The sequence below is a fragment of the Lytechinus pictus genome, chromosome 13 (genome assembly GCF_037042905.1).
Source record: "Lytechinus pictus isolate F3 Inbred chromosome 13, Lp3.0, whole genome shotgun sequence".
Lineage (NCBI taxonomy): Eukaryota > Metazoa > Echinodermata > Echinoidea > Temnopleuroida > Toxopneustidae > Lytechinus > Lytechinus pictus.
The window spans coordinates 11,346,566-11,363,342 of NC_087257.1; the positions used below are offsets into that span (position 1 = coordinate 11,346,566).

The window sequence follows — 16,777 nt, forward strand, 5'->3', positions numbered from 1 at the left end:
GTACTGTAACTGCATATGAGTGTATGAAAGAAATGAGGGCGATGGGTGATTTTGCCGTTATCACAGCCCTTAAAATCCACAAAACGGATTGCTTTGGGGTGACCACCTCTTCTAAAAAGTTATCCCAATTTCTACTACATCATTCATGAATTTAGAAAATTTATACAAATATGCATTTACCATACTGTAGCCCTAATTGCTCACCTTACATGAAAAACAGCCTTTGAAATGATACAAATTTAGGGCCTACAATGTAGCCCCAAAAATAAAAATATTTCCTACCCCAGTACACTGTAGTTCCATGTGTCTACATGTAAATGATTGAGAGGTAGGGACTATAAAGAGAAAGAACAAGAGGTAGATAGCATTGTGTGATAGATAAATATCCTGGCCAGTGTATGTAATTTTCAAAGTCGCTGTCAACATCTCTAATTTGGTGAGAGGCCTCCATGCATGTATCTCCATTAGGAGAGGGGTACTGTGTGTCTCCATATAGACACTTCATGTACCTCACACAGGAACCAGCATGGAAACATGTTTCTTCAACAAATATTTCAGTTCAACAAAATGGTACCTAATACATGTATAATAGACTTGTACTAATACAGTGTACGTATTCAGCATTTACTTTAATAAATGACAGGGGCTACATTGTACATGTACATGTATGTGAAATTGTGATAGCATTTTGTGTCGTTTGTAGGATAGCTTGACACTTATCAGGTTGGTTGATTTGAAAAGGTATTATGAATAATATTTTGAAAGGTTTAGGCTATAGATTATTTGTTCTACCAATAACATTCAATCTTGATTAAATCCAACAACAATCAAGCAAGTACATTATTTGTTGTGTTAACGAGTTTAAAAACTATGTACACTTTATTCAACAAGTATCGCTTTAGTTAGTATATACATGGTTGTAGTACTAGTAGGTCCATGATATATACACTTGTGTTGTATAGGGTCAGAGTTTGCTAAATTATGTCTTGTTGTACATGCAAACTTACTATGGTCCTGCCATTAAGACTAGCTACGAATACAGGTATACATGTATGTAGTACATCTACATAGAGTTCATTTTTGGTGAGTCATGAAATATAGGCCTGTTGATGCTGATGTTTACTTTAAGAAACTGTCTCTTTCACCCCCTATCCTTCTCAGTAAGTGTATTCAGACTGACTTGATCTCCAGAATAACCATAAATTTACAATGCCTCAAATACCCGATAATTATTTTCTGCATTGATACCAACCCATAGCTCGGGAGCCCACAGCAACTGTGCTCAGCTATATGTACTTGCTGGTGTAAGAGAGTTTCATATTATAATAATAATATGCAACATCTATATGGCACTTAACACAAATGTTTCTATTCTAGCCCTGCATAGTACTATTACCCGTCGTGGTCTAGTGGTTCTGACTCTCGCCTTTCAAACAGAGGGTCGTGGGTTCGAATCCTAACCATGGCGTGTTTTCCTTCAGCAAGAAATTTATCCGCACTGTGCTGCACTCGACCCAGGTGAGGTGAATGGGTACCCGGCAGGATTAATTCCTTGCATGCACTGAGCGCCGGTGATGGTAGCTCGAGCTAAAGCCGGGGTAATAATAGCAGCGCTTTGTATCCTCGGGCAAAAGGCACTTTATAAATACAGCTATTATTATTATTATTATTATTACCCGGGGTTTAGCATGGCTACCCTGATCGGACGTTCGAGCAGTCAAGGAATTCCTACTGGGTGCTCATGTACTACACCTGGGTGGAGAGTGGCAAATGTAGATAAATGCCTTGCCAAAGGATGTGAGTGCTGCGGTGGAATTTGATCCCTGGACCTTGTGGTTCCAAGTCAAGAGACATTTTTCAGGTATTTTCTTGTGGGAATACATACCGGTAACACTATTTTCTGATTGGGGCTGTATCAGTTTAAATTCCCCAATTAGAGAATACCTGTGCCTGTAACACAAAGGTTAGTGATTAAATCGATAATATGAAAGAACATTCTGATTGGTTCCCAGTCAGTCTAAACCATTTCATGATTTATCACTAACCTTAAGTTTGTATTTTCGAAACATCGAGTCAGTCTGAATATGCTTTATATTGCAACACCCTTAACTTTAGTAAAAGCTCTCCCCCTCTCTCTCTTGTTCACTAATTTCCAGTCAATCCCACTTCCTCTCCGCCTAGCATAAACACTCCCTCTTCTCTTTACCATGTTACAGATTCATATACAAGGACTATACTGGCATGGCGTGGAAGTGCCTTCTTGTTCTGACGCTAGCGGTCAGCGCAGGGCAACTGTATAGGACATATGCACAATCAGGTAAGTACTGGCACATGTAGGCCTTAATGTTTTTTTCTTGACTTACTGTAGATACATATATGTTGAAAGTAGAAGTTCAACCTGATACTAAGTTGATATTAAAAATTCAAGCAGATAGATTAGACTCTAATAGAAAAAAAATATTGGTGAACTTTTTAATTAAAATCCATCAAAAAATATTTTATTAGAGCTATGAATTTATAATCATTTTTATTAAATTAACAAGCTGTGTGCACCGGAATCTGTAGACTAGCTTAGCAGGGGTGATATACATGTATGAGCGCCTTGAGCACCTAGCAAGGTGGATACGTGCACTTTACAAATCCTATATTATTTATTATTTTAAATTGTGGTGTCAGGTGCAAGCAGCTCCCTCAGTTATAATGTTGATATGAATTCCTATTTTTGATGGAATATTATTCTAGAAGGGGTAATGAAGTGATGTGTCACTTTCAATTTTTTAGAAAATTGCATTTTTGGGGGAAAAACATTTTCTGATATAAAAAAATATATAGTTGCTATGTTGTATACAATTTGAGTTTCCATCCTCATTGTATTTAAGAAAGGATTATCTTTTCTCATTGTATTATTAATGATACCTTACAAGGATAGGTTTCTATGATCTATTATATTTCAAGTCGGTTAGTTTTGATTGATGGGAAATTTTACATTATGGATTAGAAAGTGTAATGATATGATTAAGGAAAGACAAGTACAGTGTACATCACATTAGGCCTATAGGTATACAATGCACATTACATTATAAGAAAGAACTTAAAGAGAAATAGACGTTTTAAAGTCAGAACTGGAAGTATACAAATCTTCAATTTTTAGGCCTATTTGGCAAGTTTTTTGAATTACCTAGTAATGAATGTAAGTTTAATTTAGTCTGTAAACAGCTCCATAGAATTTCAAAAGTTTGCTCTACAGGTACAGGCCCACTTTTCTTCAGATCAGTTGATTTAAAGTACAAGAACATTTAGACTTTGTGCAATGTGCAGTGTACAGGTGCGGAGCTTATATCGCCATGGAGTTCCGCAAATGAGTCTGCAGGATTTTAGGCTCCTGCCTATTAATAGTTCCACGCTAGCCAGACCCAGTGGTTAACATTAGTGCTCACTGACAGTGCCCCCGTGTTTCCCACGATGTTCCCTTGTGAAGCCCCTTTGACAGAGTGTGGCTGTATATCAGGCCAGAGGCGCTGTTCTGTGAGACCTGTATTATGGCTGGCTGGCTGACTGACTGGAAATGTTTCATATCCTGATAGGCTAGGCTTAATAGAGGATGGGAAGAGGGGATCTTACTGGCCAAGTTCAGGGGTACATGTAACTCACAAAAAAATGTTCTGTCTTAAGTACTTGAATATTTACAATGGAGGCAAAACCCATCAAATGCTTTGGTTGTTTGTCAATAATTTAAGAGTAAATAGCATCCTGGGAAAATATTTCACTGTGGCTTGGGGCAATTTACCTTTAAGTGCTCAAAAGAGCAGTAATTTGTGTGTGTGTGTGTATAGTAACATCTTACATTCCTAATAGTGTAGTGGCCCTCAAATATTTTTTGCTCTGGAAATTTCTGTGAAAATTTGAATTGTGATGTTATTATTACTGTTTAGATTTTGAAAAACTTCATTTGGATAAATAGTCTGGCCCCTCCCATCCATTTCTTCAGGTGTGGTGTTATTTTGAAATAGGGGGGGGGGGGGAACAGGTATTTGAATTTGTTCCTATGCTTCCAATAAAAATAAATCATCATATAACGTTGCAAAATTCATCTTGTAAAACCATGAAAAGTGTATTCATCATTATGGCTTGTCACCGGTAAGTGAGGGAAGTTCACCCTGACAAAAAGTTTGTTGTAAAAATAGCAGAATACATGATAAAAAATAAGATGAAAGTTTGAGGAAAATCAATCCAGTATTAAGAAATTCATCAGAATTTATATTTTATTATTTGTGACATCATAGAAGAGCAGCTGCCCCATATGTTTTATGTAATATAAAACCCATATATTTCCAATTTTTAATGGTCCGTGGTGACTCATGTTTTAATGTCATTCATAGGAGCGGGTGTGAAATGACTTGTCTATCGATATATACTGAAGACACAATTAACACTTATTTCATTTTTCTGAAAAAATGACCTTTCATTGATTTTACATGTATATCATACAATATGTGGGGAAGCTGCTCGCATATGACACCACACTTTAATAGATTGTTATCAAACCTTTACCAATATTTTTTGTTATTTTTTCTGCTATTTTTACAATAACTTTTTGTCTGTGTGAACTTCCCCTTTAAAGTCTGCAGAACAATATCAACTGAAACTTTTGATAAATGCCAGTTGTTGTAATGAGCTCAAATGAGTTTGAACAGAATCCAATAAAATGACCACCTACAGTAAGTGTTTGTATACTATTTAAAAATATGTTCCAAATGGCTCTGGAAGAAAATGTGTAATTGCTGAGAAATGAGCAAAATAAGCACAAAATTCCATCAAATGTCATATATTTTTCCAAGCAATGTTATTACGTTGTCACACATACTTTTCTGTATTAAATCATCAGAACCATTGGTTTTCAGCTAAGAATTCATGATTTCACTGACACTGTAAAGTTTACAATAATAATAATGGTCTTTATTAGGCATCAAAACATTCTTGGCAGCCAATGGCTGAATTGTAAATGTTTTACACAGTAAAAAAAAATCAAGCTTGGGTGGATAAGGTATATCTGGTATATTGGGTGGATACCAGATTTAAAAGCCTAGATCTATGATAATATTGTGACAATTAATCTTGATTTAATTTGTTTGCTGCCCTACTTTCTTTTGCTTTGAAATTTGAAATGAATCTGAAGTTTAATTTTAGGTGTGCAGACATGACTGAGGCCCCCTTCATACATGATAACAAAAAGTATGAGAATTCACAACCTTCATGATTAAAAGCATTTGTTTTACCATGGACTTTACTATCTGATTATTTTACTATCCCTTAACATGCTTTCTGTGTATTGGAAGTAAAATGTGCTGGTAGCCTTGTATATTGTACATTGTGAACAATAGAAATTGAGTTCTAAAGGGTATTCTATCCCATACATGTACATGTATATCCATACTTGTAATGAGCCTAATCAACATACATGTATCACAGCCTTCACAGGGCCTTTTTTAATATTAGCATTTTTTAATTATTTATACACATATGCAGGCTTCTGTAAATTCTAAATTACATATAATCCAAACTTAGGCCTATACCAGTACCTCATATAAAATATTTTTGATACTTCTTTGAGTACTAACCAGGCGCAGATCCAGCCGGATTAGGCACAATACCATTTTTGGGCCATAGTATTAATGCACAATCATAGGCCTCTCAAAGACTATGTGTCTTTATATCCAGCTGGATTTGTTCCTGGTATATCTAGAGACAACATGATTGCCCTTTAAATAATTCAATACAGAGCATGCAATCAAATATTGTAATGTCGATTTATAAAGATTACATCTCTTTTAATGCCAACATTTATGAAAAACAAATACTTGTCTATTTGCTGATTATTCAGTCAGTATATTAAATGGCAGTTTGATCAACTGTCAAACACATTTCTGCTTTGCCATTTTCACTTGCCAGTCTGATGTACACAGCGTTATGGTTAGACACAAGAGCCTTAATAATACATTCACTTTTGAATTTTCCATGTTTGCTTTATGTATTAAAAGTGTTCAAATTTCTTATTTTGTATTGAGGAGTTTTAGTTGTTCATCTGAATACTATTTCTAATCTTATGAAACAATTAAAGTAATAACGGTTTCACTTTCATTCTAGAAAGAAAATTAAAGCACAAGTCCCACCCCCCCAACCAAAAGTTGATTTGAATAAAAAGAGAAAAATCCAATAAGCATAACACTGAAAATTTCATCAAAATTGGATGTAATTTAAATCGAGTTATGACATCTTAAAGTTTCACTCAAAACACTTCTATACACATCCTGGTCATCAGTATTTAAATGAGGAGACTAAGTACATCATCCACTCACTATTTATTTTGTATTTCATTATATATGAAATATTCAAATTTTCTCCTAGCTGTCAAGTGAAACAAATACCCCTTTCATAAACCCAATAAAACATATCCTCCAATTAGCCGCCTAAGAGTAATGCGGATAATTCAATAAAAATTGCGTTCACAAACTCCGAAAATTATCCGCATTATTTTTACGAGCGCCTGTCCTGAAAAAGGCGGATAATCGTCATGACAACTGGACACGCCCCCTCCGATGCGGTTGTGTTGGAAAAGGGTGACCTTGTGACCGCACCATGGCAATTATCCGCATTATTTGGAAATACGTTCATAAACTCAAAATCTTGTCCCGATGCCGCTATTATGCGGATAATAGCAGCATCAGAATAATGCGGATAACTCTTGTCCTCCTCTGATTTTACGACCAGATTATGCTGCTATTAGCCGCATAATTGGGTTTTATTGGGTTTATGAAAGGGGTAAAAGATTACAAGTAATTCCTCCCTATGAACATGAGGAATTAGCATTGTTTCAGGGACGTGAAAGGTCACCCTCTCACATTCCTGATTGTTTTACATGTACATGTAATACCACAAAATTGGTCCTTAAATATTGTCAAATCTGTAAAAAAAGAAATATTGTATAATTCAAACAATAAGAAACAAAAGAATTAGTGAGTGAGGGACATCATCAACTGTCTCATTTGCATGATGTCATTGAGTTGTGCATATAAATATTTGAGCGAAACTTTAAATGTCATAACTTTCTTACTTTACATACGATTTCGATGAAATTTTCAGCGTATTCGTCATTTGATTTTTATCTGTTTATAATTCAAATCAACATTTTTCTGGGGCGGACTTCACCTCTAATTACTGTAAAATTGTACAGAAAGTATAGATATCATGTCAGAGTTTCTGGCAATTTTGAAAGTATGACTGGAACTTGGAAGATGCAACTTCCAGTTTTGATCAAGTTTGTTAATAGAATTGTTTGCTTTTAGTTTTAAATAAGGAACCTAAACTCAAACTATCAGTTCTAATAGCCTTTTTGTCTCGTCTGCATAGCAAAAGCGAGACATACAGTGAACATGTATGTAGATGCTACTTTTGTTTTCTAGAGAAATTATTTTCATATCTACATGTGTGTACTGTACATGTATCAAACAATGAAACTACAGTGTTTTACAATCATGGTGCCCATATTAATGCTTAGAATTTGATCTATATCTCATTTTTGTGGTTCGTGATAAAAATACTTTGATAGAAAGGTTAATTTTAAAGGGACATTTCCTGATAGTTGATACATACATGTAGGCCTACATTAATGGTGTGAAATGTGAAATTGATTATCATAATATAATAATAAATACCTATTCACATAAAGAAAACTGTATATATTTAGAAGCACAGTTTGATAAAAGAAAAGACAAAATCCAAATATTCAAACATTTACCCATACAGACATGTATTGCTTATGAAGTTATGATAAAAAACAGTAGTCTAGTCTGTAGGCAAATACACTTGGTTTTTGCCTAGTGCATAATGCAGAGTCTGGTGTAGCGAGACTAGATTGACTCATGTACTGAAGCTGCTTATTTTACACAGAGGGAGGATTTGGAGTCTAGTCTTCTCTCTTAGACATGGAATGTAATTTGTTTGTAAAGTGTCAAATTTGAGTCTGCTTTATAAAATACAAGACAGTCCATCTGTCATTCATTTAGATGTATGCATTTTTATTTGTTTTGTCTTTTTTTACAAACTTCAGAGTCTTTTGAATGAATTTGATAATGAATCACAAATTTCTCACTCTCTTTTCCCATTGCATTCCCTACTCTTTTAATCTTCTTCCAGCATCTACATGCAGCGATGCCAAATCTTGTGGGGAGTGCATTTCACTAGATCCATCCTGCGGTTGGTGTACGTTACTAGTAAGTATTGAAAAGAAGGCCGGTGGTATTGTAATCAATGAAAATAAACACCACAATGTATTAACAAATAAGGATGTACTTTAACCATCAGGCAAATGATGAAATAATCATCCAACAATATTCACAGGAAATGATTAGTCTGCTGTGCAAACCCTTCACTCGAGTAAAGGGTCTGAATTGCAGCCTACTCATAATGCCTTGTGTACATACTGAAGGCCCTGAATTAAAACAGCAAGTTTTGTATGTGCTAGTCTTTGCGTGGAGACACACTTGTTGATCAAAGTTTCAATCAGGGTCTGTGCCTGCAGACTAGGAAATGATAGGCCTATTAATTAGGTGGTCTGTCATTAAGATGACAGATCACCTATTATATTCGTCAGAATTTTCTTTATTTTTATTGCCAAATCTTTGTCCACCTCTATCTCAAAATCGGGCATGTCAATTTCCTTGATTTTCATGTCATGTATGGGCATCATTATGGACATGGGAATCGAAACTTTTCAAGGTTATCAAATCATGATGACGTCATCTAGGCGCCATTTTGTAAAATTAAATGATTGATCATATCATCGCAATTAATCATAAAAAATCATCCATATTTGCATCATATCAAGTTCAGGTGACAGGTCATCAGGACATATCATCAGAGGTCATGCAAAGGTCACGACGCGCACGTACGCGCGCGTCAAAATTTTAAATTTCCCCAAATCGACCGTGGTCAAGTTTGGGTACGTTTCTGGTCATTTTGAGCATGTCAAGAATTTGCGCGCGCACAGGTATGCGTGCGCGTTCTTGCACCTACCATCGTTATGCATCTTCGAGTCATCATTTCTTTCATGTCTTTCCATTGTCCATTATCTTCTGATTAATTTGGTACCTCATTCAGCCTCTTACGACCAATAATACGGGAATGCGCGTCCATTCAAATTTGCATTACGCGCGCGTAAATGGGCAAAAATATGCCTATATAAAATTCACTGTAGCTCTTCAGGGAGTCCGTTGACCCCAATTTTTCTTTTCATATTCGAATAGAGTATGAATAGGAGATATGATTTCATGCCACATTTGACTCTTAATTACATCGTGACGTCATCAAAATGGCGTCGGAACTAAGAACAAGTGTTTTCTGTTTCATGATGTCACCACAGTCATTTAAATTGATTTTAATTCCGTAAATCTTGGTCTGTTCTCGCCAAATTTTCAATATGTTTTAGCTTAGAATGTATCCTTTAGACAATATCTCCACTGTTTCATTTTAAAGCTTGTACTATTCTCAAAACTAGAATTTGTAGAGTTTTGTCATCATGCCAATTTGGAATTGCAAGAATGTACATTCAATGTCAAGTTGACAATATGTTTCCTATTTTGCTCTCTGTGCTTGTCGTACACACTGTGGCCGACTGGATAACACACCTGACTGGTATACCAGGGTTCGGTGGTTCAAACCTCGCTGGACCCCCTTTTTTTTTTCTTCTTTTTTTGGCCCTTTTTAGGTGGTCTGTCATTAAGATGACAGATCACCTATTATATTCGTCAGAATTTTCTTTATTTTTATTGCCAAATCTTTGTCCACCTCTATCTCAAAATCGGGCATGTCAATTTCCTTGATTTTCATGTCATGTATGGGCATCATTATGGACATGGGAATGGAAACTTTTCAAGGTTATCAAATCATGATGACGTCATCTAGGCGCCATTTTGTAAAATTAAATGATTGATCATATCATCGCAACTAATCATAAAAAATCATCCATATTTGCATCATATCAAGTTCAGGTGACAGGTCATCAGGACATATCATCAGAGGTCATGCAAAGGTCACGACGCGCACGTACGCGCGCGTCAAAATTTTAAATTTCCCCAAATCGACCGTGGTCAAGTTTGGGTACGTTTCTGGTCATTTTGAGCATGTCAAGAATTTGCGCGCGCACAGGTATGCGTGCGCGTTCTTGCACCTACCATCGTTATGCATCTTCGAGTCATCATTTCTTTCATGTCTTTCCATTGTCCATTATCTTCTGATTAATTTGGTACCTCATTCAGCCTCTTACGACCAATAATACGGGAATGCGCGTCCATTCAAATTTGCATTACGCGCGCGTAAATGGGCAAAAATATGCCTATATAAAATTCACTGTAGCTCTTCAGGGAGTCCGTTGACCCCAATTTTTCTTTTCATATTCGAATAGAGTATGAATAGGAGATATGATTTCATGCCACATTTGACTCTTAATTACATCGTGACGTCATCAAAATGGCGTCGGAACTAAGAACAAGTGTTTTCTGTTTCATGATGTCACCACAGTCATTTAAATTGATTTTAATTCCGTAAATCTTGGTCTGTTCTCGCCAAATTTTCAATATGTTTTAGCTTAGAATGTATCCTTTAGACAATATCTCCACTGTTTCATTTTAAAGCTTGTACTATTCTCAAAACTAGAATTTGTAGAGTTTTGTCATCATGCCAATTTGGAATTGCAAGAATGTACATTCAATGTCAAGTTGACAATATGTTTCCTATTTTGCTCTCTGTGCTTGTCGTACACACTGTGGCCGACTGGATAACACACCTGACTGGTATACCAGGGTTCGGTGGTTCAAACCTCGCTGGACCCCCTTTTTTTTTTCTTCTTTTTTTGGCCCTTTTTAGGTGGTCTGTCATTAAGATGACAGATCACCTATTATATTCGTCAGAATTTTCTTTATTTTTATTGCCAAATCTTTGTCCACCTCTATCTCAAAATCGGGCATGTCAATTTCCTTGATTTTCATGTCATGTATGGGCATCATTATGGACATGGGAATGGAAACTTTTCAAGGTTATCAAATCATGATGACGTCATCTAGGCGCCATTTTGTAAAATTAAATGATTGATCATATCATCGCAACTAATCATAAAAAATCATCCATATTTGCATCATATCAAGTTCAGGTGACAGGTCATCAGGACATATCATCAGAGGTCATGCAAAGGTCACGACGCGCACGTACGCGCGCGTCAAAATTTTAAATTTCCCCAAATCGACCGTGGTCAAGTTTGGGTACGTTTCTGGTCATTTTGAGCATGTCAAGAATTTGCGCGCGCACAGGTATGCGTGCGCGTTCTTGCACCTACCATCGTTATGCATCTTCGAGTCATCATTTCTTTCATGTCTTTCCATTGTCCATTATCTTCTGATTAATTTGGTACCTCATTCAGCCTCTTACGACCAATAATACGGGAATGCGCGTCCATTCAAATTTGCATTACGCGCGCGTAAATGGGCAAAAATATGCCTATATAAAATTCACTGTAGCTCTTCAGGGAGTCCGTTGACCCCAATTTTTCTTTTCATATTCGAATAGAGTATGAATAGGAGATATGATTTCATGCCACATTTGACTCTTAATTACATCGTGACGTCATCAAAATGGCGTCGGAACTAAGAACAAGTGTTTTCTGTTTCATGATGTCACCACAGTCATTTAAATTGATTTTAATTCCGTAAATCTTGGTCTGTTCTCGCCAAATTTTCAATATGTTTTAGCTTAGAATGTATCCTTTAGACAATATCTCCACTGTTTCATTTTAAAGCTTGTACTATTCTCAAAACTAGAATTTGTAGAGTTTTGTCATCATGCCAATTTGGAATTGCAAGAATGTACATTCAATGTCAAGTTGACAATATGTTTCCTATTTTGCTCTCTGTGCTTGTCGTACACACTGTGGCCGACTGGATAACACACCTGACTGGTATACCAGGGTTCGGTGGTTCAAACCTCGCTGGACCCCCTTTTTTTTTTCTTCTTTTTTTGGCCCTTTTTAGGTGGTCTGTCATTAAGATGACAGATCACCTATTATATTCGTCAGAATTTTCTTTATTTTTATTGCCAAATCTTTGTCCACCTCTATCTCAAAATCGGGCATGTCAATTTCCTTGATTTTCATGTCATGTATGGGCATCATTATGGACATGGGAATGGAAACTTTTCAAGGTTATCAAATCATGATGACGTCATCTAGGCGCCATTTTGTAAAATTAAATGATTGATCATATCATCGCAACTAATCATAAAAAATCATCCATATTTGCATCATATCAAGTTCAGGTGACAGGTCATCAGGACATATCATCAGAGGTCATGCAAAGGTCACGACGCGCATGTACGCGCGCGTCAAAATTTTAAATTTCCCCAAATCGACCGTGGTCAAGTTTGGGTACGTTTCTGGTCATTTTGAGCATGTCAAGAATTTGCGCGCGCACACGTATGCGTGCGCGTTCTTGCACCTACCATCGTTATGCATCTTCGAGTCATCATTTCTTTCATGTCTTTCCATTGTTCATTATCTTCTGATTAATTTGATACCTCATTCAGCCTCTTACGACCAATAATACGGGAATGCGCGTCCATTCAAATTTGCATTACGCGCGCGTAAATGGGCTAAAATATGCCTATATAAAATTCACTGTAGCTCTTCAGGGAGTCCGTTGACCCCAAATTTTTTCTCACTCTTTTATATATTCAATATTTCATTTGGAGATTTTGTAATTACGTCAATTTTAAGTTATTAGTGAAAATTACATATTTCCGCAACAAACGTCAATGACTTGACCGTATCTTCGTTTTTACTGGTCAGTTTTCTTCCAAATTTTGATATCGTATAGTGAAGACAATTCTCTACAAATAACGTGTGAATAATTTTGACTTTTGACCACAGCATCAATGTGTTATGATGTGTTTAAATTTTTGCAAATTTTTTCTGGACGTAATTTTTGAGAAATTCTTTAGAGAAATGTTTTATTAACCAATTGTACAGTCTTCCTGAAAATTTCAAGCCCACTTGCCTTGCATTTTTTTATGTAGGACAATTTTTGTAATTTTGCCGGAACTTTTTAAGGGGCAATTTTAACATTGGAAAACATCATTTATGTATTTTTTAGTAAACGCTGCAATATTTAAACGCTATTGGGTTGAAAATTTTCATTCCGGACATTTTGCGGAAATTCCTGGATTTTTTTCTGTTTGTTCATTTTTACTTAATATAACATATAACAAATTTTCAGGTACCTTCTGTGAAATGAAAAAATTGTGCAATTTAGTTAATTACACATGTTCCCGAAATTTTGCGGGAAAATTGCCAGTATTTGAATCTTTTACCTGACTTTTTTTCAGTAAAAATCATCAAGAAAGAATTTTCAAGTAAATGTCAAAGTCATACACAATTAATAAATGGATATTGAAAATTTTTGACGGAAAATATTATTTGAAATGTTTAAAAATTTTCAGAAATTTGGCAAACATTTACAAAAAAATCTGGTTCTTTTATCAAATACATCACTCATGAGTTTTGAGGTGAATGCTGTGAAATTATAGCATTATGAAACTTCTCATTATAATCTATTGAAATGTAGCAGAAAATTTGAACAAAAATATTTAAGATATTTTAGCTTTTAAAAAGTATCACCTATGAATTTTCAAGTATTCTGTGAAATTAATACCCACTGACATTGTGAAATGTCAGTGGGTGAAATAAAAAAAAAAATGCTCAAAGTACAAAGAATTTTTAACAAGAATTTGCATAAAAAACATCAAACTGTCGATTAAAAATTAGCTGCTGTGAAAATTAAGGCGCCTTTCATTGCGCAATTTTGGAAAGCCAATTTCGGTAAAATCGTCTGAGATTTTTGGAGAGTTTTTAAGCCGGCATTTTACGTGCTCCTAACTTTATTTCGTATTTAACATATTGCATTATCACCACCATCATTATAATCATCACGATTGTCATCACTACATTTATAATCACATTTAGCAATGGTCAAAATTTATTCCTTTGATGTCTATGATCAAGATTATCAATCATATCTGAATGATTCATTCCCGGGATTCATTTTATACAACATTAGCCGACAATGAATGAAAAATCATGACAGACCACCTAATTCGTCCGCATGACGAATTAAAATCTAGTTTTAAAATTTTTTTCCTTTGGGAAAGGATTTCAATACATTTCTTTTGTGGGGGGGGGGGTAAAGTTTTATGTGCAAGTCTGATTATATTATGCAAAATATATTTCCATAGCAATCATATAAAACTTGAATAGCAAATTGTGATGCCATACCAGGGCCTTGTCTTCCAAAGTTATGATTGATCCAATCAATCGTAACTATGGAAATCCATCAGTGTCCTAATTTTTTCTACAGGAAATTTGCACAATGTCCTTTGTAAACAAAGAGAAGCGCAGTGAATTTTCAAGAAAACGATGAATGCATGAAAATACATCATAGTTGGAAAATACTTTGATCAAACATGCAAAATAGATGTTGACGGTGCTGGCCGTCCATAGTTGTGATTGATCGGATCGATCGCAACTCTTTGTAAGATGGGCCCAGGAATGTTGTTTCCTGGCTTGTATACATACATGTACACCTTAATGATGTAATCATCCAATAGTATTTACAGGAAATGGTATCAATTTTCACACCTGGGGGCCGTTTCATAAAGCTGTTCTTAAGTTAAGAGCAACTTTAAGAACGACTGGTGAACCCTTATATGCGCTAAACAATCACCAGTTCACATAGAGATGTAGTATACATCTCTATGCCAATTCAATACCATTTACCACAAGAAAGGAACACAAGTCGTTCTTAAAGTCGCTTTTAACTTACGAACAGCTTTATGAAACACCCACCAGGTCTTTGGGCTTTGTGGAAGAGGTTGAACTAATATTTATTTTAGCTGATTCCATACTTGAAAAGTATCTTAAAATGTATACTTTAAAAAAATTGCAGATATTTTCATTTTGTTGAGGCACCTAATCAAAATAAATTTACCCCAAATTGCACATTTTCTGTGATATATTCAATATCATAACTACATGTATTTAGGGCATTTTTCGTCATGTACATTTTTTTAAATCTTATTTCATTTCCAGGTACACATTATACTTGTGACAATAGTTAAATTCATTACATTGAAAATAATCATCATACAATATCCAATATACAATATCAAATTAAAAAACAAACTAAAAAAAGGGAAAGAACACCACATTTAGTGATGAATTGGATTAGTGATAAGGCACTTCTGGGAAATTCATACAATATCCAATATTCAATATCAAATTTAAAAAAAAACTCAAAAAAGGGAAAGAACACCACATTTAGTGATGAATTGGATTAGTGATAAGGCACTTCTGGGGAATTTATCCCTACACTGTAAAATAGGCTTTAACAATATGAAATAATGATTATTTCAATTCAAGTAATCTTTATTTTGATACAAATCAACATGCTAATAAAGCATTCATTCCAAACGTTGCGGAGTAAACATTCCGGGTGTGAATAAAAGAAGCATTCAAATCAAATCAAAGGGTATTATGAGTCAACTTCCAATCTGACTCAAGGTTTCTTCATTAATGAGCAGGATTCGGAGCTCGCTAATTTCACTTTATTGACACGCCCAATGAGGCATTTATTAGCTCTGCGGTGTGGGCTGTGTGTAGTACTGTATAATGACAGCCAGTGTATTTCTTAATCGTGCCCACCTTCTCATTATAAGCACACAATCATGTAAATAAGGGTTACACATGAATTGATGTCTTCAAAGGAAACCCATTACAATAGCAGTTTAACTTTTTTTTCTCTCTTTATTTTTTTAATCTATATTTTAACTTTGCATAGAATGGAATGCATTCCTTACATTATTGATAAAGTTCACAATTACGTCATATATGTCATCGATTTCTCCTAAATCTGTTTAAAATGATAAAAGAGGATATTGAAAAATAAAAAAAGTATTGTAATTAATATCTGATCTGTTAATGTGAAAAAGTTGGATATTTATCGTCAGTAACCTTTACTTTGTGGAGGTTGTCTTCATAATTAGAAATGTCAGTATTAATAAATAGCACAAGGAAGATTATACTACTGATAATGATATATATTTATAAATTGCTTAATATGATATTTCTAAGCGCTGCATACTAACTGAAGAATGAAAGAATACAGATGTATTTTACTTTTTCTGTGTTTAAGGCTGCTTTTTTTCTACATTGTAAAAAGATATTAAAGTGATTTGATTTGAAGAGGTAGGCCTACATATGAATTGTATCAGGAATGCATTTTTTATGTAATACTAGTGGGCCTAGATTCAAGCAAAAAAATTATCAGGAAACAAACTTTCAGTTTCAGGGCTGCAGATTTGTGATAATAGTACTATCACTAAATATGAAAAATATTGGTATCCCTGAAAATGTTTTTGCTTTATTAAACAGATTTTCCATGACAAATTACATACGGCCTATGTCCTCTTTTACTTTGAGTTCAATCTCGGTTTGAGTAACTGTTCATGAGACATGCTACAGATATTCATGTGTACTGATGCATGCATGTGAGTTTAATAAAGAGACATTTGTCACTTTGTCTGGCTTCGAAGAAGACGTTCTGCTTGTGCGTTCCTCATCAAAGTCAATTGCAAAACCAGATTCTATACTGGAGGTCTGTTTCTAATGATGCTCTCATAAAAT

At 35.0% G+C, this 16,777-nt stretch overlaps 1 protein-coding gene across 1 annotated transcript in view; it reads left to right on the forward strand.

Moving 5' to 3' along the window:
- Nucleotides 1–2,215: 2,215 nt before the first annotated feature.
- Nucleotides 2,216–16,777, forward strand: part of LOC129273988 (integrin beta-1-A-like) — a 55,781-nt gene continuing 41,219 nt past the window's right edge. Inside the window, exons 1-2 of the mRNA XM_064108111.1 lie at nucleotides 2,216–2,317; nucleotides 8,194–8,270. Of these exons, the coding sequence (XP_063964181.1) occupies nucleotides 2,242–2,317; nucleotides 8,194–8,270 (153 nt within the window). The 5' untranslated portion in view covers nucleotides 2,216–2,241. The remainder of the gene's footprint in view (nucleotides 2,318–8,193; nucleotides 8,271–16,777) is intronic.